Source organism: Astatotilapia calliptera, chromosome 9, assembly GCF_964374335.1.
Source record: "Astatotilapia calliptera chromosome 9, fAstCal68.1, whole genome shotgun sequence".
In the NCBI taxonomy this organism is placed as follows: Eukaryota; Metazoa; Chordata; class Actinopteri; order Cichliformes; family Cichlidae; genus Astatotilapia; species Astatotilapia calliptera.
The window spans coordinates 11513806-11536846 of NC_137430.1; the positions used below are offsets into that span (position 1 = coordinate 11513806).

The 23041-nt window shown below is 41.1% G+C and overlaps 1 protein-coding gene across 6 annotated transcripts in view; it reads right to left on the bottom strand.

The window, feature by feature from the left end:
- The window catches only part of ntng1a (netrin g1a), a 125760-nt gene that overhangs the window by 53494 nt on the left and 49225 nt on the right, over positions 1-23041 (bottom strand). For all 6 annotated transcript variants that reach the window (XM_080305936.1, XM_026179210.2, XM_026179215.2 and 3 more), the window contains exon 3: positions 8078-8721. In XM_080305936.1, the coding sequence (XP_080162062.1) occupies positions 8078-8721 (644 nt within the window). The remainder of the gene's footprint in view (positions 1-8077; positions 8722-23041) is intronic.

A 23041-nucleotide genomic window follows, 5' to 3' on the forward strand; every position in this document is an offset into this window, starting at 1 on the left:
AATAAAAATAATCAATAGCTTGGAATGAATGAGATGGGCCTATATGTGGAAATAATTTAAATTTAGACACCACAGTATCTTGTAAATGTAACTGAATTGGGTCTATGATTACACTATTTTCTCAGCTCTGGCCTTTGAGTGACAGCCACATCATACTTCCTTTGTCTCTCTTTGATGAGTCTCCCTCCACCGTCATGGACAGAGACATACTCGTACACTAGATATTTTGTCTTACAGCCTCATTACCTCTTGAAATGGCTCACTTAACACATCGTTCTCAACCAACAAAAGGCCGTTGGGTCATTTGATTGCAGCCATCAAACTAACATGTGGTGTGATTTTTTAACAGATGGTGCAAAGTTATCTGGTCCAGTCTCTTGGCCTGTCCTACAAACATGGCATTCTCCCACACAGTGACTAATGTAGAATGCTGGTAAAAAAAAAAAATGGATGAAATGCAGAGCACAGCTAGATGTAAATAGATGCTCATGGTGGCAGAGAGTGAGGAAAAGAGACAGAGAGAGACTAAAGAGGGTAGACAAGTGAAATGACTTATTTAAGGGGGAAGTGGGCAGTAAGAAACATGAAATTAGCACAAATAGATTATCTGTCGACTACAGGCAGGCCTAAGAGCAAGCCAAGCACTGTGGAGGGAGAAGGAGCGAGAGAGAGAGCGAAAAAAAAAAAAGCAGATCGACTTCTTGTTTATTCCTGCCTCAGGGGAGTTTCGATGGAGCCATCACTCACCAAATTGCTGATCTGTAGTTGGAACAGCTGTATCCATAGCACACACGGGCTGAACTATACTGCAATTATAATGCAGCAATAGTGCGACCTATGGTCTGTAGGAGAGATGAAGTGTTTAATCCCTTACAGATGGTGTGTTTCTGCATTCCACAGATGAAAAGCTTTCCTTTCATTGCCATTTTTTTTGTAGTATTGTGGATTTGAGCCAAAAAGATAATACAGTAATGACACCGCTATAGCAGCGACAACTCACTCTAAGTGATGTACAATTATTGCAAAACGTGCAGCAATGCAGATTTACAGTGGTTTCAAAGCAATTCATCAAACACAAACAATGCCAAAAACACACACATATTCCTTTGGGTGGGTGGGAATGAAGACTAAATTGTGAAGGCATGATGACGTGATTATATTCTGTGGGCAGTGAGAATGGGCACAGTAATACGATTGCTACAGATCAATTTCATGCCAGTTTTGTTAAAAAAAAAAATCAATTTTCAGATATGATTTAATATAAGATCAGAAATGATTATAATCCAAATTTTCTTTATTTGGAGTGGAGTGTATTCTTTGCTTATTAATGTAAACTTAAGAATGAACAACCTATTTTTTTAACCCAGGTAAATGAAATGAGAAAATAGCACAAGTGTAAAGGACACAGTATACATTAGCCTAATGACTCATACACAGAGCTGAAATGAGACTGTGCTGTTATTTTACAAAGTTTGGATCTGTAATTAATGTCGGCAGACACCCAAAACAATAATATCAATATTGTGTTGAAGCTAAAAGTTGGATCATTGCATCACAAGAAATAATCTTTATCAAAAATATCTTCAGTAGACTTAGTTTATGCAGTATTTGTTTTGAATAGCACTATGTAAATTAGTATACTCACTTACTTATTCACTGATTGTTTACTTGTTACCTTTATTACATGGTGACAGTGTAAGATGGCAGGTGAATTTCAAACTGCAGCATGTATTTGATGTGGTCATGTGGTTTGTTCATCAACAGTACCGCACGGCTATCAGTTTGCTCGTTGTAGTGATTTATTCAAATTGAATGACTCACTGCAGTAAAATCTAACTATTTCCCAAATGCTGCTTAATTTTGGAGAGAGAAGAGAGAGAAGGATCTACTCCGGCTTCCTCCCACAGTCCAAAGACATGCAGTTAGTGGGGATAGGGTAATTGGTTACTCTAAATTGCCCATAGGTGTGAATGTGAGTGTGAATGGTTGCCTGTCTCTATGTATTAGCCCTGCGGCAGACTGGCGACCTGTCCAGGGTGTACTCTGCCTAATCGCCCTAAGACAGCTGGGATAGGCTATAGCCCCCTCGCAACTCTGACAAGGATAAGTGGAAGAGAATGGATGGATGGATGTTTAATTTTGGACACCGAAACCAAATGTTGGTTGTCCAAACTATTGGTCCGTCCCCTGAGCAATCCCACCCAATTCTTCCCAGGTGAATCTCTCAAGGTCTTTCAGAGTTGATGATCTTCTGGCGTGAAATCCTGGTCCTCAGTTCACTTCACAGAATTTCATTGTGATTTAAGTGAGGGCTCCGTGCAGGTCAGTCATGTTTGGTCTTTTGGAGGTAGTTCTTCACCAGGAATGATGTGTGTTTTGGTTCGCTGTAGTGTTGGGAGACTCAGGATGACCTGGATCCAGTGTTGTTGCTGACTGCTTGAGGTTTACTTTTAATATCTTCCCATATCCTTCTTCCTTTGGTGATTCCTTCCATCTTGACGAGATTCCCAGTTCCAGACGTCATGAAGCATAATACTCCCACCACCATGTTTTACGAGGCGGTGTTTTCTGGGTTGTATGCCTCTCCTGTGTCTCTCCAAACAGCATCTCTGTGGCTATAGAGTTTTAGTTTAGTCTCATCTATTCTATGGATGCACTTCCCTCACCATACCTCACTGTGGCCTGAAGTCATGTCTTCTGCAGAAGAGGAGTTTTTCTTGTTCCACAGCCCGGCAGTCCATTCCTGTGCAGACTTCTGGGCCTGTCATCTTTGAGACTACAGTTCTAGACTTGGATAAGCCATTCATTCGTGTCTTGGCAGTTGTTCAGTGGTCATTAGACACACCTCTCACTAATTTATTTTTAAAGTCTTTTGCTTTCTACCACTGTCAGATTTGTTCTGGACGGTGGTGCTCTCTTTATAATTCTTGATAATACTTCAGTCCTGTTGATGACACTGTGACATCTGAAAAGCTGTAATAAATTTATATATCCATGTCCTGCTTTATGAGCATCAAAACTGATTTCTTTAGTTTTTAGCTTGATCCCTTCTTAAGTGACAACTCAAAGCCTAAGCCAATTTATTTATAGTGTGTAAATTAGAAGATAAACCTCACTTTTGGTGCGATTTTACAAGCTTTGAACAAGTTAAAGCAGGTCATTGCACAGGAGTGGTTTGTGCTATGGGTCACTGAAAAATATCAGATTTTCAGTAAGCTAATAATATTGACCCCGCGTTTTTTTTTCCTTAATTAATTCTGAATAATGAATGATTTGTAAAGAAAACTAAACTAATATGTTTAAAAATTCAAGGTTCTACTGTTAAAAAATCCTTTTGTCCTTATTTTAACTGAACATATTCATCAATAAGTGTACAATGAAAATGATTTTTAGGTAATTCATAGTTTAGGGTCATATGTTAAATGGTTTAAAAAGTAAAAACAAATATATTAAAAATGTAAAAAATCCAATGATCCATGATATTTCCATTTCTGCACATATATGCCAGGGCTCTAGACTAACTTTTTGACATGGGCGCACCGGTACGCCTAACTTTAAAAATTTAGGCATACCGGCACAAAAGTTAGGCGCACTCAAATTTTTCAACCGCATCGCTTAACACCGCAGTTTTACATGTGCACTTTCTTTGGGGGGGGAAGTCCATACAGACAATATTAATTTCTAAATTATTAACTAACAAACTTGTGCTTAAAGTGCTTTGTCAATATTGTAGAAAATGTTAAAAACGTAATCATCATCTTGGCCTCCTCTGACGACCTGTTTGCTGCTGTCTGCTGCTGAAAGGCCGTGGGGAGAGGGGACACTTGGGCAGTGCATTTACTGCAGCATATAATGTGTTTTCTGGATACACTGTGCTTTTTCAGCATTCAAATATTGATGGCACCGTGTCAGAGCACTGGCTATGAATTTCAGACAGATCAGGCCTTAACTTAACAAAAAAGTTATCAATAGTTCTTTTCATCTTTTCTTATTACCCACAGCTACAGTACATCCACTTCTCTCAGGCCTAGGCTGCTCACTAGGGCTGAGTATCATCACTGATTTCTATAATCCATTCAATTCCGGTTCTCAAAGTCCTGATTTGATTCAATTTAGCCTCAGACAGTCAGAAATATTATAATTCTGATCATTTATCAGTACTGATACACATGAGACTTCATCAGAATTGTGAAAATCACAGCAGATGCCTTTGTGTGAAAGTAACTGAGAATAAAACACAGGAAAACATGAAGGAGATTTTCCTGGTCTGGCTTTTTATAGCAGATAACCTTAAAAATATTCTGCAATTTTGCATAATTTTAAGAAATTTAAATTTCTTCAGTATTGAACAGCAGAAATTAGGCTTTCTTGTCCGAGGTCATTTAAGTGAAAAAAGAAAAAGCGCTGTAAACAACGCTAGACTGGTGGGTAATAAGCGAATGAATAATGCAGAAAACAGATTTGAGACGGGAAACTGTTCCTGAAGTACAGAGAGAGAGAGAGAGAGAGCTGTGCAGGAAGTGTGATTTTTATCGTGGTGGAAGCAAAACAGCAAAAGTCAGAGGGAATTCATGACGACATTGATCAAATGTGAAGCGCAGTTTGCTGCTTCTTTTGCTGCAGGCTTGGTGAATTTTGGTTGGAGAGAGGCAAAACCTGCAGCTCAGAATCAGCGCAAAAAGACGTAAACACAGCGCGGACCCGAAGAATCGCTAAGCTCCGACAGCGTGTAGTGTTCAGGCCGTCGGGTGAGAAAGCCGAGAAAGACGAAGCTGATTCTGATGTGTTGGGTCCGCTCCGTGTTTAGGTCTTTGTGTGGAATCCGTTAATGAATTGATATCGCTTTATTCAAGCTACTCACCTCTCTCTTCCACCTGCACTTTCAACTGGACCACGGCCAATCAGAGAGGTCCCGCCCCTGGCTATCTCTGATTGGTTTAGTCCACGATAGGGGCATAATGTGTGTCTGTTGTTGACCACACGGAGAGTTACAGAGATTTTTTTTTTGTTACCGGAACAGTTGGTCGCACCTGTGCGACCAAATATTTATTTTTAGTCGCACCACTGAAAAATTTGGTCGCATTTGCGACCAAATTGGTCGCACTCTAGAGCCCTGTATGCTCTGGAAATCGAATCACAACTTCCAGGCAGAGGGATAAATTGTTAAAACAAACTTTCTCTTCACTTATCAAATCATTTGCTTAACACAAGCAGGTTGGAAACAGGCTGGAAAAGTAGTTCATGATGGTTCTTAAATGATATTTTATGCACTGACAGTGGGAAAAAGGTTTGTAACAATCTGTTGCCAGATTGGGAGGTTATTTAAATCTCTGGCCTAAAAGGATTGTCCTGGTAGATTTTGGCAATTAAAAACCGTGACGGTGATTAAAAAGAGAAGTGCCAGAAATCCCACCTACAGTTCTTCCTATTAGCTGTATTTTTCTTGATTTGATAGTGGGAAGTGCTTTTGTGGGTATGTGATTGGCACACACACACAAACACACACAAATATATATAAAACTGTTTGATGTATACAGGCCTGAAACAGAAAAACCGATAGCCAGAAAGAGATCTTTTAGTAGCCTGAATCTTCTCCAGCTTTAATTACACTATATTGATCAGAAGCAGGAGGAAGGAAAAGGAAGGGGAGATCGAGTGAAGAGAGGGAGACAGTTGGTGAAACTGTCTCTCTGGCTACGGCTGTAGTTACTGTAAAGCTTGTAAAAAAAGGAGGGGGGCAGGGTGTTTGAGCAATTACTCCAAAGTCATACAGTAGATAATTAGAAAATTCCCCCTAACCCACCACAGTGTCTCTCTGCATACATCCATTTAGCTTAGCTGATACAATGAAACAGTGAGGGTGTCAAATTCATTTAAGTCACCAGCCAAAATGCATTGTTCACATCCATCTCGCAGCTTCATGCTTGGTTTGATTTGAAATTCTCAGCATTGATTTTTCGGTCCCTTGTGCCTTTGGTCTGTTTCTTTCTTGTAATCAGCTATAATAGAATGGTCATGCATGACACTCCTGGCTTCCCTGTACCAACTTTAGCTATATGTTAAAGATGCAAAGAGGACTGCTTCTGCAAAACTGCGCTTCTTCTCTCATTTTTAGGTTGACCTACTTTGGCAAAGAGCTTAGGTTCCTTCCTTTGTTTCTCGCACTGTTGTGGCAAGGGCAGAAAATCTGCAAACTCTCCTACTGTATTTTCCTCCACACCCACTCCTGCTTCTGATCCAGGCGGATGGTAGATGAGTCCAGCACAGTAAAATATGCCAGATTCAACCTCACTGCCCCAGCGAAAACTTTCCTGGCGCGTCTCACAGAACTGTATTCTGGGGGTTAAGGAGCTTATGTCTAGTATACGGCGCATGGAGAAAGGAGCTAAGCAGTGATTCGCCATGGGGGGGGGGGGGGCGAGCAGAGTGAAGCCTCTCTGTGTAGAGTGTATCTCATTATGGCTGAACTGTGTGTTACCTTTGGTAAACAGTGGGGAATATTTCTTAGTCGAGCGTCACTCTAAAAGCAGCAGGCTGGTAAACGACCACGGCCCAACGGTGCCGCAATGCCATTGCTCAAATATACAGCCCCATAGCGATGTATGAGTTCGGTCATGATTAGTCAGATAGAATAAATAATCTGCTCTTATGACAGCCCTCTTCATTTCACCGTGTGTTAAATGGATGCCACGTCCAACTCTTTTGTGTTAGTAAATTCCCTCCAGTTATTTTTGCTGAATGACCTTCTCAATCACGAGAAAAGTCAAAAATTCAATTTCTGAGAGAAGCATTCATTATCATAGCCTTTGTGCTGAAGGGTACCTGCCCATTTACTGTGCATTAGAGCGATCCATAGTATATTTGTAGGCAATTTCAATAGCATATTAAGCAAATCAACAAATTAGAGAATCATAAGGCATTTGGCAATATAACGTGAATACTATCAGAGCCACACAAACATGCAATGCCATGAGTATGATGAGAATGACGCCATTTCTAAATTCCTATCAAGTGTTGATGCTCATATTCAGAACTTTTGATTTACTTTTCCCCAACAACTACACTGGCTCAAACAATTATTTGATGAGACTGAACAGGACACTGCTGATGTTTATATTTCTAGTCCTCTTTCCAAGTCTGTCTTGAGGCTGAGAAAAGCTGCAACACACGCACTGCTGTGTGCCAGCCCGACTTCAACACTTCCACATATTTCCTCGAATTGTTGTGACGTTCTGCACACTGTGCTTCTGTACAGCTGAGTCTCTCACATGTGAAGAGCAAAACATGAGTAATTAAATCTTCATTCCTCCACCCACACTACCGCATTCACGTCTGTTAAATTGAAAAACTACACGGTGTAAAACAGATCCACTTAAGTCGACGCCTCACTGACTCTTGTAGTATAGCGTCACGAAGCGGGGGAAGCTTTCGTTAACCTTTGCGCTAACACTACAGCGGAGTCTTGTTTTGATGTTATATGACCCTCCAGAGACTTTGTAAATCAAACACTAATTACAGCGTACAGTGACCTGATGGCTGAAATGTTACATCTGATGTGCTCCGTGGGCTAAAAGACAGCTGAGTGAATTCTTGTCTAAAGTAGAGTGCTTCAGCAAACTGTAAGCTGCTTGGTTAATTAAGACATGCTGACAACTGGTGAACTCTGCACAACATTATAGATCCACTGCCTAATTGGAAAGAATGGACAACAGTCAACACATTTTCTTCACTTCTTGGCAGCTGCACTGTAGTTGTAATAATGAATATAGAAAATATAGAAAAAAAATGAAACAGTCGATTCTAAAAGGATCCTTACAATGAATGAGTCAACTCATTGTTAGATTAACCTATATGGGCACCTTTTTTGTTACGCCCCTGCTGGCCGATAACTGATTCACTGCCAATTTATATGAAAATTTGAACTGACTCACTTATCAAAGTTAAGACAAACACTGGACCTAGCTTTTTTAAAGTCCCTTGCAGTCTGAGGCTCATGGGTTGGAACCCCCTTTTCGTTTTTGGTAATCCAGCCTTGAGTCCATCAAACAGTATTTGTACAGATTATTTTATGTCTTACCTGCCCTGAACTTTGATGTCAGAAATGGCATAGAAGTATCTGGACAGGTTGTTCTCGTCCACCATCGTTGCTCCTGTGGCAGGCCGGAGCAGGCGGATTCTCAGATCAGTAATGGTAAAGAAGTCCCTCAGCTTCTTGGTCGTGTCTAGCTGGCCGTAAAGTGAGGCCATGTTGTGGAGCCGGGGTCCAGCAAACAGTGCAAATCGGTCCTTGATCTCAAAGCGTACAGTTTTGTCGTTCTTCCACACGTACCCTCGTGAGTAGTCCTCGGTGCAGATAATGTCCAGCAGGGTATGCTGAGTTAGGTCTTGTACCGTCTTGGGCTCCATGGTGAAGGCGTCCAAGCAATCAGTGGCGTAGAACTGGTAGGGCTGCCAGGTTTTTCCATAATCTAGTGATTTTTCTAGGACCATCTGTTCGGGTCGGCCTGACTCAAAGGTGAGGACAATGTCTTCAGTCAGCTCAATGGTTTTGTTCCAAGATAGAGTGATGTTGACCAGTAGGGGTTTTGGGTACTTCTTCCAGGAGGTGGACTGCCAGAAGGTTGTGGGGTTGCGGCCCTCAGTGTCGAACATCAGCCCTGGGGGGTGGGCGAGCTCTTCAGTGGTGGCGTCACATTCATTGTTACACATGTAAGGGTTTTCCTACATAAGGGTAACAGAGGAAACAAAGAGCAGAAGAGAAAGCAATAAAAATGTTGCTCACAACAACAACTAACAAGAACAAATCAGGCCATTGTCAGAGTTGATTATTCAGAAAACTTTATATAATAGTTGAATTGTAAATGTCATGCAACACCAAGATATTTGGCGATTTTTGAAGACATGAGCTATTCATGAAAGGCAAACAGGAAAAGAGTGAGGTTGTCTCAGTAGTGGGCATACAATTAGAAGCAGTCAAAGACACACTGATTTGTGTTGCACATTTATCATTTAAGAGTCTGCCAACAACCTATTGCCAGGTGGAACAAAGAGGTGGCCACTAAAATTTGATCACTTGGCAAACCAAATTGTGAAGCTTGTGTAAATAATTAGGTGCATCAAGTAACTACTATTTTTCTCACTGAACCCTTACTATGGCCATTGTTCCCACACAAATATTTAAACATTAAAAAAACACATCCCTTTAATGACATTATGGGCAAAAACAAAAACTATAGCAAGGATTCTAGACTATTTTCCTCAAATAAGGATTTAAGTCCCTGAAGCATGCTTATCAGGGGTTAAAGCAACCCGATATCATGCAAAGTGTATAACAGGCACGCTGGTCCACCGTGTCCATCACGCTATGCCTCTACAAAACGTGAAATGTCCCGCTTGCAGAAGTTGCAGTAAGGTGCAGTAACAGCAGAGGGAAATATTTTAATTCAAGCCAACACGAAAATAATCAAAGGAAAGCATTTAAACAGACATTACATGTATATATATGTATATATTAGGGGTGCAACGATATTCGTATCGATATTGAACCGTTCGATACAGTGCTTTCGGTTCGGTATGCATATGTATCGAACAATACAAAATTTGTAATTTATTTTATCAACTTTCCTTCTGACGATGCTGTCTGTGTTGAGCGCTCAGTGAATCTGCGTTCGACTACTCCGCCTAGGCTGCACTGTCGAGCGCAGATCCACTGAGCGCTCAACACAGACAGCATAGTCAGAAGGAAGAGCGCAGGGCAAGCTAGCGAGACAGAAGTTAAGCTCTCCTTGGCATGGCATGGCATGACATGGCAAATTGAACCTCCCCCACCCTCATTCAGATGTGGCGTTTGGAACTATTTTGGTTTTCATGTGACGTATGATCCCGAAGGTAAGCGCGTCATGGACAAAAGTAAAACAGTATGTTGGATGTGCCACGCAATGCTCAATTACATGGGTGGGAACTAGTGTGTTAGCGCAGTTAGCTCGTTAACGTGTTGGCCGTCTAGCCCCATGCACGGGGCGATCAGGGGTAGCTCGTTAATGGAGATTTGCCGTGTTGTGGCGTTAAGGTCATTTCAACGAGATTAACCTGAAAGCACTAGTGGGAACACAACGAATATGACTGCACATTTACGCCGACATCATCCTAGTGCAAAGACAAGTGGAAGCAGACAAAAACGACAAGCATGCTACAAACTTTACCCGAGTCATTTAGACAGCCGTTAGCACATGATTCTCCTTATGGGGACCTGATATGTTTAATATGCTGCTGAGAATATAGCCCAGAAGAAGCGTATAGTATAGCTTTTATTTTGGAAAGAGACATTTCTCTGTAATAAACTCTCTTTTCCAAAGATGAGTGATTCCTCAATCAGATACAGGGCTCGCAAAATCGCTAGCCCGACGTCCTGGGGATAGCGATTTTTCCAGTCGGGCTACCAAAATCTATCTCTGCCCTGCCCTTCGGGCTATTGTAGGAAGGAAAAATATATGTCAATGCTTTTGCATTCTTTCGGAAATGTAGCTGGGTAATTATGTCATTGGCATCGGTGAGCCACTGTCAATATGTGGCATATTGAAATCGCGTTTGAATTTGCGCTTGTTTTTTGCTTTCACTTTGCAATAGCGCGAACTGTGTATAGAGAGCGACAGCACTGATTGGTGAGTGATGATAATTTGCGCACCAATTCCTCTGACATCGTCTTATCAATCATTAGCTTACTATGCAAACATGACAAGTGAAATCTCCCGCAGCAAGCTTAAACATGTAAGAGGATGCAGAGAATCGCTGAGCGTTATGTGAGTGCGTGTGTAAAAGCAGCAGGATATATATTTGACTACGATGACCTGGATGACTGAGAACCTTCACAGACAGATATATATTTTTGTTCTGCTGAGCCAAATAAGACGGGTCAGGGTGAAGAAGTGACAGCCAAAGAAAAGCTTACCACAAAACGGAAAAGTTATGACAAATCAGACTATAAGGCAAAAAGAAAGTGCAGCTTTATGGTTTCATGGACAAAAGAATTTCTGTGGCTGCAATATGATGAGCTAAATAACCAGGGCTGCACATAAGTGGTCCGCAGGTGCGCATTCGCTGTCAAAATAAAAAACACGCACAAGGGTTAGGGTTAAATTTAAAAACTGTACTTTTGAGTTAAAATATATATTTATAATTTTAATAAATGACAAATTAAAAAGGTATGAACATTTTTTTTGTATCGAAAAAATATCGAACCGTGACACCAAAGTATCGAACCGAACCGTGAATTTTGTGTATCGTTGCACCCCTAGTATATATATGTATATATATATATATATATATATATATATGCCTAGCCTGCCTAGCTTAATCGTTTCCAGCAATTAAGGACCCTGCAATGTATTTCATACATTTTCTGCACTTCAGCTTCTTGGCTTTAAATATATTATCTCCTTCTGCCGGTAATGCAACTTCTGCATGGGTGTACATTTCAAATTTTGAATAGCCAAATGGACAAGTGACATGAACACGGTGGACTGGCGTGTCTATACACATCTGTACACAGTATGTTGTGATACTGGGTTGGTTAATGTGGACCAGAATTATCCAGAACAGCACCTTTGATTAATTGGTAACAAAATTTCATTAAGCTAGCTAACCTAGCTTAATACATAGTACTGTAAAGAGAGTTCATTTTTTGAGTGCTGCTGTCTGGCATTGTTTCCAGTTGATGTCATGGAGATACTTGCATAGTACTAAGTATGACAACCCATGCTTTTCTTTTGTTTTTGTTTTTTTTGTCACTATGATTTCATGATTTCATGTCAATAAAGTTGTACTTGTGGAACTTTGTCCTTTAGCTGAGGGCTTTGGCTAACACTAGATCAGCAAGCATATCTGAGAAACATTTAAATTGGCAGGTAACTATAAATTTTTCAAACAACTCAACAAATACTTCTAAACACCAAATGTTTCTGTGCAGTCTGGACCACAGTGTGTCTGCAAACACTGTATTTCCCAGGGAGAAAACAAAATAACAATGTGTGATCAGTTCAGTCTAAGAGATGGAGAAAGACGTCAGTAAGAGAGGACAGGAGAGGAAGAAGAGATTATTTTCAAAGATAAAAACAGCACAGTGACATTTGATAAGTCAGACAGCGTCTATGATGTTTTGCAGAAGTTATATTTTTTTACATTCTGAAAAAACTTGAAAGATAAATTGAAGGGTCCTTGAGTACTCCTTGATGGAGGCTAAATTAATTCGTTTGCAGTACTGTGTAAGGTTTACAATGCTGGGTTGGAGTGGTGCAGAGCAGGCTGTGGTGTTCATGGTCAATGTTATGTTATATTGAAAGCAGCAGACATTTAAGTTTGATCTGATTGGGCTGCTTATATATGTCAGTTAATTCAATTAAATCTACAAGAAGCAGGAGACTTTAGAGCAGCAGCATCCGAGGTCAGCTGATCACATCCTGTATGCAAAGAAAACAAATCTACTTGGAGTTCACTATGCAAATTTGCATTTTTATTCCCTATGTGATTCTTTTCCCTGTGCTGCACCACCACATGGCTATAGCAGATCTTAGGATTCTCCCTGGCAAATGCCACTTTAACCCCTGCTTATATATGGCAGCCATGCCTGGATAAGCTAATGATAAGCTGGGCCATGAAAAATTATTCTTCAGTCTGTTGTGATATGTGGGGAAAATGATCTTGTTCTGTTTTTAACATATAAGAGTTTATGTAAAGATAACAAAATTATATGATAAAAGAAATATCTCCTAAAAAGTGACTTTCTTTTCAGTTTCCTTTGGCCTTCATATTTGTCTGACTTTATTTTTCATTTTCTTTAAAAGATTCATTAAAATCTTGTGGGCAGTTGAATCACTTTTATCAACTTCATTCAAAAAAAAAAAAAATTATGCACACATAACATATAATTTTCACATCAGAAATTTCTCTTGAGGTTTCCAGAGTTTCTTCACATTCTTTAAATTCATCAAGCTCCTTGCTTGAAAGAGGTCTCTCCAAAAACATTTGTCCGATTTACCACAAATCATTACCAGGCAATGTTCTCTCTCCTTGCTCCCTGGGGGCTCGATCTAGCTGTCAGGGGGAGGAGGCACTCTTCCAAGAGGACCTTTCAAGTGTTACAAGCTCCAATTTATCAGGACAAGATAATCCACTACTTGATTAGGTGGGAGATGTCACCCTGTGTGTGTGAGTGCGTGTGGAAGTGAGTGTGGCGATGTGGTGAGGAAACAGGGACAGGAGCGGGTCTCTGATGTAAGACAGTCTAATGAAGCGGCGAGGCAGAGATCGAGTAAGTTAGAGTGAGAAACAGCTCTATTCACCTAATAAGCTTTGCAAGTTTTTCCTCGTCCTCCAAGGCAAGGTGACAATGAAACAGGGCTCTGTCAGGCCTTCTGACTTTTGGAGGGACCCATTAATATCCTGTCTGGGCTATCCCCTACAGGCTTCTCCCAGTACTGGACAGCGGTGACAGAGGAAGGCAGGCTGGCAGTGGAAAATTCCACTTGGGTTTTATTATACCGACTTAATGGCGGAAGGTTAGGTGTGGCATTAACTGCAGCATCTGGTGCACCGTGCAGCCACAGACAGATGTGTAATAAGTCACATGTGACAGTTATGCATGATTAGGGGGTGGGGGAAGTCTCTAAAAACATACTTGGCATGCAGAATAGTTGTGTTTCTATGGCTTGTTGGGAATGTGTATTTATTGAGAGAGACCTAAAACTGAGCTCATATAAGATTCAAGAAGGAAGAAAATTTGGATTTATTGTTGTAGATTTTCCCGCTGTTTCTAACATAGCAACTAAACTATTTATGCTATTTCCTATTAAATTATGTTTTTAGTTATAATGAATGCTGCTGTTGACATCATACTATGCATTCTTACACTGAGTCATTATCTACTTGCTTTCCTGCAGAATTTAGTTTTGTAATTAGCTCATTGTAGTAAATAGACTCCATCAGACGTGAATGTCATTCTGAACCGAATTCAACACATCAGTCAAGTAAAGACATATTATCAGCAGGATTTTGTACTGAATCTCATCCACGCTACGTCACTTTTTAAACCTTTCACATTGACATTACCTTATAGCCAATCCTTTCTCCTTTTTTCTAAGTGCTCACATAAATAATAATGAATTAATTAGGGCCCGAGCACTGACAGTGCGAAGGCCCTATTGTAATTGCTCTGTTTATTATTATTATTATTATTATTATTATTATTCCGGCAAATGAATTGGCCGTTTGAGGGCCTAAACATGCTCGAAAACTCATGAAATTTTGCACACGCGTCAGGTCTGGTGAAAATTTACGTATTTTAATGTTCCCAGACATGGCCAGGGAAAATTAGCTCAGTAGCGCCACCTAGAAAAATTAAAAACGCGAGCCCCCGGTATGGGTATGACCTACACGTTTGAAAGTCGGTACACCTATATAACGTTCAGAGTCGAACAAAAAAGTCTGTTATGGCAATGTCCTAAACCCAACAGGAAGTCCGCCATTTTGGATTGAAGGTGACATTTTGGGTCTGATTTTACCGTTTCCATGCCTTGTACTTTAACGAACTCCTCCTTGGGATTTGGTCCTATAAACTTCAAATTTGGACAGTGTCAACTACACCCTTGTGCCATGTTAAATTGCGGAGCTTTTGAGTTTTCACAATACTATGAGGCCGTGGCGCCATGGCGAATTTCGATGACTCGCCATGAAAATCTTATTGCCTCTCATTCTGTCATACATGTTCCGATCTGGACCAAAGAGCACACATATGATAAGGCTCCACCCCTGAACATATTTCAACTGCCATATTTGACATCAAGGACAGCGCCACCTAGTGGAAACAGGAAATGTCATGTTTTACACTTTGGGGTACAGTATAGTGATGGGTGACATCTGCAGCCTCAAATTTCTCCAGGAAAGCCTTAAGGAGTTGGTCATGGGTTACAGTGAAAACTGTGACTTTTTGCAAAAGGGTGTGACCCCAGCAGCATGGCGAACTTTGATGTCACGCCATGAAGAAACAAATTAGTATAACTCAATGAAATCCAGTCTGATCAGTACCAGACTTTACAGGCATGATGTCACACCCGCCCTGAACAGATTGATGTGCCCATTGTCGGAAATACGGACAGCGCCACCTAGTGGCAACAGGAAATGTCATGGCTTTAATTTTGTTGTACTGATTTTCACAGGTTCATCTTGGCCACCTCAAAAGCGGTGAATATCACCATCAGTCCCTCGTGATGCTGCAGTGCAAAAATTGTGACTTTAAACTGAACGGCGCACCCTGGTGGCAACGCTGTTCACCATGAAAAATGAAGTGGCTTTTAAGGGGCTTGGAAAGTTTAAAAAGTCTTGAAATTTGGCGCACACCTCCAATGTGCATAAGGCTTTGTTGTTATGTGATCATTTTCATTGAATAGCGCGAAATGGCTCCACAGCGCCCCCTACAAAATTTCAAAACCACAGCCCCTGCTCTGTGTTCTATGTATGATTCTGAAACCTGGTAAGCTTATAGGAGATATCAAGATGTACAAAAAAGTCTCTTGGTGCAATATCCCAAATCCAACAGGAAGTCAGCCATTTTAAAATTAATGTGCAATTTTGGCAACATTTTCCCCTCTTTCCAGGCACCGTTCTTTGACGAACTCCTCCAAGGGATTTCATCATATTGAACCAATCTCCAGTGTGTGGAATCTAAAGACCTTTGTGATGTTAAATTGCGAAGCTTTTTACGTTCAGTGAAACGGGGTGGTTATGGCGGCACTTAGAGTTTGAATCACTCGCCAAAAAGCAGTAATCTGCTGTCACTCAAAAACACAATGTCCAATCTCTCCCAAACGTCTCAGGTGTGATAAGACTCGAGCTCGGAAGTGTTTGTTATGCCATTTGTACATAATGGTTAGAGCGCCACCTAGTGGAACGACTAACTAATCATGAATGAATGAGTTGAAATGTTAGCTGGTGGTTAAATGCATGAATTCCATCAATGTGACATCAGATCGGAGGTGCTGGTTTTAGGTGTTGGGCTTGGCTCGACGCGCCGGGGGTGCGAGGGCCCTCGTAAGGCTGCTTGCAGCTTTAATTTGAATTGAATCTATGTAGATATGAGGGTGAAGTGTTCAGCACGGTGGATCTCCAGACACTATGGTGGTCTGGACACTAGAAAAGACCTGAGCATAGACTTCTTGGATGGTCTGTTAGCAAAATTAAGTATGAAGCAAGCCATCATGACTAATCAGTGACTCAAGTCAACTTAGATGAATTGTGTGGCTCATTGCGACCACCCAGTAACAATGGTTATATTTGAGTGTTAGTGGAGATCAAACAGCTATAGAGACCAAAAATGCTGGTTGGCTGTGAATTTGTTCATTTCTGGCATCTGCTCAGTAATGAACTCTGGCTTTGGCACTTTTACATTGGAGTTTGATGTTTTTGGGGGTGTTTTTCAGCCCCAAAGCTGCCAGTTGATCTTCCCTAGTGTACCAAAATGGCTAGAGCAGGATTTGGCTTTAATACGTCTGAAGAAGCAAATTTCTCATGAATGCCCATCAGCTTATAGTATGCCATGCTATACAAAGTTGAAAGGCACTTGTTTTGGGGTCACATCTGTGACTTACTTGCTTAGGCCAGTGGCTGAAGTAAACAGTCTTAGGATGTCTCTGTGGGAACTATATCATCTCTGAGGTCAACCCTGTTTATTCCTTTAAGTCTAAATAATGCTGATCCAATGATCAGCTATTACTGTAACATCCAAACACACACACACCCAGGCTACTCACACAAAGTGCCGGTACATCACAGTAATCAGACAAAGATGTATCCCTATCGATCCCTGTGGCCGTGCAGCTGAAAATCTGCTGCATGTAGCACCTTGCAGCCCTGACCAGTGGTCCTGCGATCCCCTGAACACGCAGGTTAAAAACCTTTCATTACTGTCTCCTCCGCTTCTCGCCTAACGACAAAATACTGCCTTTATGAAGATCAATAACCACACTGGTCTGCCAGAGAAGAGCAAGGAGATAAAATGCTGAGTATACGCCTTTATGAAGATCAATACTAGATTTCTGTGTTTTACTGTGGGGTAGTGCTAAGGCCTTTACTAGTGAATTAATGGTTTGGCACGCGTTTAACCATCTGACAGGACCCGGCACGACAACAGCAGCATTTTTGTAATTACAAAAGATGTTTCTATTAATCCCAGTGTGATGATAAGTGGCCAAGATGGGGGGCAGCCAGCGGAGATTACAAAGCCAGCGCTGAGATAGCAAGAGCGGAAAGGTCATGCCAAATTGGCACTAATAGAGATGCAGTCAACCCACCCAAAACACACTGGATTATTAGCACTGTGATGCAGTGATATAGTGTGAGAGAGCAGTGGTGTGCATGTGAGTGTGTTTGTGTTTGCAGGTGGGTGTTCATATACCACCAAGTATGTGGTTGTGGGTGGATAATATCAGGAAGCTGCTCTAAATTCCTTTGGTGTTGTCCCCATTATAGTCAAACTGTTCAGGCTAATTTAACCAACCGGCTAGAGGAATAAAAATCAGCAGTGCTGCAACACAGTGGGTAATGAATTAGACTCATCTCATTCAGCTGCACTCAACAGACCAGCGTTATTTGTAGCGTTTAGGTCACAGGGAAGTGTTTGCCTATTTGTTTACAGGCTAAAGGCTTTTAGATATGTTTAAGCAATTTGCCTGTTGTACTCACAGAAGTAACACAAGACACCATTTTGGCTTCAAATTACAGATCCTGGATCTTTTATTGTGACTCGGTAACTGCTACGATTTAGTGAACAATCATCAGGAATTTAAGCAGCTGCAGTTAAAACGTCCTATTAAACTTAACAAAACCAATTATCCTAGAAAAAATAAATATATTCTTACTTTTATGCAAATTCTCCATGTGTATCTATGCTGTACTATAGTGGAAAAAACAGCATGCTGTTATGATCTCCTGTTAGCATTTTCTCATCACCTGTACAACAAAGGGTCGCATTAACCTTATTTCAAAGGGATCTTTGACCCAAACAGTTGGATACGGAGGCTTCAGCGGATGCATGATGAGCAGACGGGCGAATTCATACACAAAAGAAGAGAAGAGCAGATAAGTTACTGAGGTTTAAAATAAGATATGACCATGCTGGCTGACAGCCTTGGCCTGGCCACACAGTAACCACTGATGGAGGATGGGACCTGAGGGAATATAAATTTACTAACTGCAGACAAGCCATCTTGATAGATGGGCTCACACCAATCAAACCAATCCGCTTGTGTGACAGATGTCTTGGACGTGGAACCCAGATAGCAAATTGAATTCACACTCCATCGATTCGTCTTTCTAACTCGCTCCCTTTTTCTTTTGCTTCCTGTTCTTTGTTTCATGTTCTAAGAAATCTCATTTCAGAGTGGGATCAGTGTTTAAATATAAGAGAAATAAATCAATTTTAATATGTGGCCTGATCTTTTTTTTCTTACTCTTTTAAGAGGAACTTACTGGAGCAGGACCTGTACTACTTCATTAGAAGTAGTACAGAAAAATAAAGCATATTAAATCGATGGGGGGACTTTTCATCAGGTGATCACTGCATATCAGTGTTATTAATCAGTGAATATCTTACAGTTTAGGCGGTACACCTCCAGTGACCTTGCTGATGAAATCACTCCACTCTGAAACCATGCTCTGGTGTGGATACTGTGTCACAGACTTCACGCATCATATCAGTGTAATATCCATGTGTAATTTAGTGTTATAGATGATGGCAGATATGGCAGACATCTATCTAACCAAAACACACGAGCAATCCTTCCTTGCGGGTTCTTGTAACAAACAACAGAGACAAAGACAGATGATGAGTGGCTGCAGTTTATCACTAAGCACACATCAATACCACATCTTCAGAACGCCTGTTTATTTCACTGACCCGCCCTCCAGCCTCTGCAGATTTGATCAAAGGAACCAAAAATGATTTGAAACATTTCTGGACATTAACCATCCATCTGTGGTTTGTATTAGAAAACAGGATATTATATAGCAACGGGATAGTCAAAAACAGTATTGGTGTGGTTGTACTGCCATTTTTCAAGGAATCTAAACATTGTTCTTCTGCATATTCTGCAAAAAATCATGCGGAAATGGAAAAGATGCACCATCATTCTGTATGTGGCAATAAATCTACAATAAAACAAGTAGAGTGGGGCATCAGTTTTACATGAATCAAGAAGCTCCTGTGATTTCTGTGTTAAATGTCTCTAACTTTGTACCATTTGTGGAAATCTTTTTTTTTTTGTTGACAGTGTAGAATTCCTCCCACCTCCGCTGCAGAAATCTATAATCCCTTCCTTATATATATAAAAATCTATTTCTCTTCCATGTTTGTACCTCTCTCTCCTCAGCCAGGTGTGTGTATAAGTGTGTATGTGCATGTGTGTAGGATGTGGGGGTTGGGGTTAAAGCTATCCCTGCTGCATTAATGAGACCTTGTGTTCCACAATAGATTTCTTCACCCCAACCCAGTGGCTTGATTGAAGCATTGCTCTCTCAATTTCAGTCTCTTTCGCTCGCTCTCTCTCGCTTTCTCTCGCTCTCTCTAGTCATGCCAACACCTTCAGTGGATCCCTCCTCTCCCTCTCCCCGTCTCCCATGGTGATGGGTGGTGCAGACAGAAAGAGGAGCTTAACCTGGACGTGGAATGAATATTGGATGCCAGTGTGACAGATTACAGTGGTAATAGACACCCTGGTCAAATCCTCACAAGGATTACAATCATATTTTCAAATGGCTCAGGGTCGGCCGGAGGTCGTCCAGCCTGGACTGTGGTCAACAACCCAGAGGGAGCCCTAAAATCCCACACTTACACATGCTGAGACAGGTTCCTCTGCCAATTGTGTGTGTAAAGCATGGTTTTGCATATAATGTTAGCTCTGATGTTAATATAAACACTTTTTACTAAACCAGTGCAGCTACTGGTCATTAATCATGCAAAACAAGGAAGATGAAGGCCTTAAACTCTGGAACAATTAAGGAAAATAAAATAATACATCATAAAGTTTTAGAATAATATATCAAAGCAATAATAGTCAATACACTTCTCGCTTATTTGCTCTTTTTGCTGAGACACTTTTTGGAGTTGGAGCTAGCCGCCGGTTAGCTAAGTTGACCGTAAAGACTGTCAAAATGTGTCTATATGAACCACTAACCTGTATGTGACTATCATATACAACCATCATATACCAGCATACTGAGCTTAGACTCAGCATGAAATGTGCTGAAGCCCTACACAAGCACTGACTGCAGACCACCAGCTCAAAGGGTCCGATAGATGAAATGTGCTGTTTTGTAGCACCACTGGGGGAAATCCAATAGTGATCCAAAAGGCAGTGAGCTGCACCATTCAGCCACCTTAAGCACCACAGCATGGGCCGTCCAGTCGACTGTGGAGGGGTTATGAGGTGAGACGATGTGTAAATGTTCTCCTGTTTCATTCATCGTGATCACTGGCAGCGATTTAGAAGATTCATGAGCCTTAAAACAATAGCGGGGAAAGCCTTCAGCATGCGGCCTCTGCACATTCAGAGGATATAAAAACAATTTTATATTCCATTATCTTTTATATGGCAATGCGGGCCCTACAGGGTGCCACTGCGATATGGTTTGGAGGACAGGACAACACCTCCTGCTTAAAAGATGTTATATTTGTGAGAGCGAGGTAAGTACACCCATTGAGAGCAAGAGCCAAGGAGTGTTTGATGGCTGTAGGTGTACCTTTAACAGAGACAGGTTAATGGCCCGCTACAGTATATTGGCATTGTATTCTGGCACATTTAACACCAAATTAAGAAATTTTATTCATGCAGCACATGAATGTATAGTTCACTGCTTCCTTCCTGTACAGTGAACATGCATTTGAGGAAATTAAGAAGTTGTGCAACATGCAAAAACCAGTTTGCATGTTGCAAAGACAGTTTGTCTCCAGTGCACACGAGGTTACCCCAGGAGTAGCCAACAGTTGCTCCAGCAGGAAACCACTTATGTAGAAGACTTTTAGAATAATTACATATCTGTGAGGTCTTTTCAAAGAGGACCCAGTGGTAACGGCTGTGTGCTGAAATGTAAAAAGAAAAAAGTATGCATCATTTCAAAGCCTAAGCCTTTCCCCCCCAAGTCTATAAAGTGTAATGGAGCATTAATAATGCACAAGTAACTTAACCAAAAATAAGTTTCAAACTTTTTCTGTTTAACTTCTGTCTGGAGCTGGTTAGATTTTATAGATTATATATTATTCCTGGCATATCAAAGTGTGGCTCATGGAGGGAAAACTCTATACAGTGCTGTAGATTTGGTTCTTTTGTAGTAAAAAACTACTAAAAAAATGTTTTGGATGACTGCATTGCTGCCTGCACCAAATCGCAAATGGAGGAAGGTTATTTTTCACTGTCATTCTCGTCTCTTCTTTCATTAAGATGACATTTCTGCAGTGAACTAATACACGAGGGTATAATCGATCCGCTGGCTGCTGCAGTGCTACATCTCTCAATCAAACTGTCTTGTCAGATAAAACGAAGACTTTGGAATTTTTCACGACACATTAGGACCAGAAACCTGTAGACATGATCACCCCTTAACTTCTAGCTGTGAAATCCCTCACGGCTTGACAACACGAAGCTGAGGCTACATCAAAAGCTGTCTACCCCACTCCATCGCCTGTCGCCATTCTTTCTCTCTTGCCATCTCTCAATCTACTGGTATTTTTAGTGTTATAATAGTGCTACACATCCTACATGGAGGCCCTCCAGAGAGACATGGATCACTGTCACCTTGACCAAGCTAAGAGTCTAAAGCCCAGCACAGGGAGCTGCCCTGGCTTCCTCCCCGTGGACACGAACCCTGCCTGACTGCAACAATAAGCCTACCTTACAAATTAATTCCAGATCATTTGCCAAAGGCGAATGAGTGGAAAACACAAAGGAATATTTGAGCTATATAGAAAGGCACTGACGTCAGTTACTATTGGTATGGCAAAGAAAAGCATGGGAATTTAGTTTTTGCATCAGCAAATTGTATCACAATGTGTGCTTTAAGTGCATTATTTTAAAGTACACAGAGCTTTTACAGCCATGGAGAAAGTTTAGTAGGATGTGCTACGACGTGATAAGATGAAGTAATTCTTTCATCTTATCGATAAATTGTAGCAGAATTTAGACAACAAACAGAGCACATATAGGTAAAATCCACTCAGAACCAGGAGGTTAAAGAGACGTAAAGCCTCACATCAGGGCCTCGTGTGCACAGTGCGGCCAATTCAATTAACTGACGCGCCACGACAGGAAATAAAAACCTCACGCAAGCTCTGATCTTCCTCCACCACTGCTGCTGTGGCGCTCCTGCTCAGTCCCCGGTCGAGGTGTGTTGCGTGGGTTGCAGCTTAATGCTGTTGCTTTGTTTGCCCATCCAGATTGCAGACTTTTAAATACATTTCAGACCAATGCTTTCCGCCTGCTCCCCTGCTGCTCTGTTAATATGCCCTCAGAGGAAGCTTAAAGGTACAGAAGCTGGTGGGTGACATTGCTGTTTGAAGCAAGTTTCCTGCTGGAGATAATCACTGTGTAATTTCGGAACAGTCCCTGCCAAGCCAGAACACTCACACAAGATTGTGTGAGCGTTTGGGGCTCTCAAGGTATCCTCTTTACGAGAGTTGACTTAATATTGTTAGAAAAAAATGTGACAACCGTAGCCGGTCCTTTTATGGAAGAGATTTCCTTTGCTGCTTTGTTAGCCTGTCATTCAGTTTTCTCTCAGTTTTATTGTGCTACATAGTGTTTTTGTCGCTACTCCCACGTTACTCTTTGACACTAAGTTGGTTGCGTCTGTAATTCTTAATTACTGTGTAATTACTAACCGGGAGGTGCTATTTACACAATATCATTGTAATCTACTGTAGTTCTTGTTTTCAGTTCACTTTCAGTACAATTCTCGATGTTTTTCGTTCATATATTTTACTTCTGTCCTTTAAGTTTTTTTC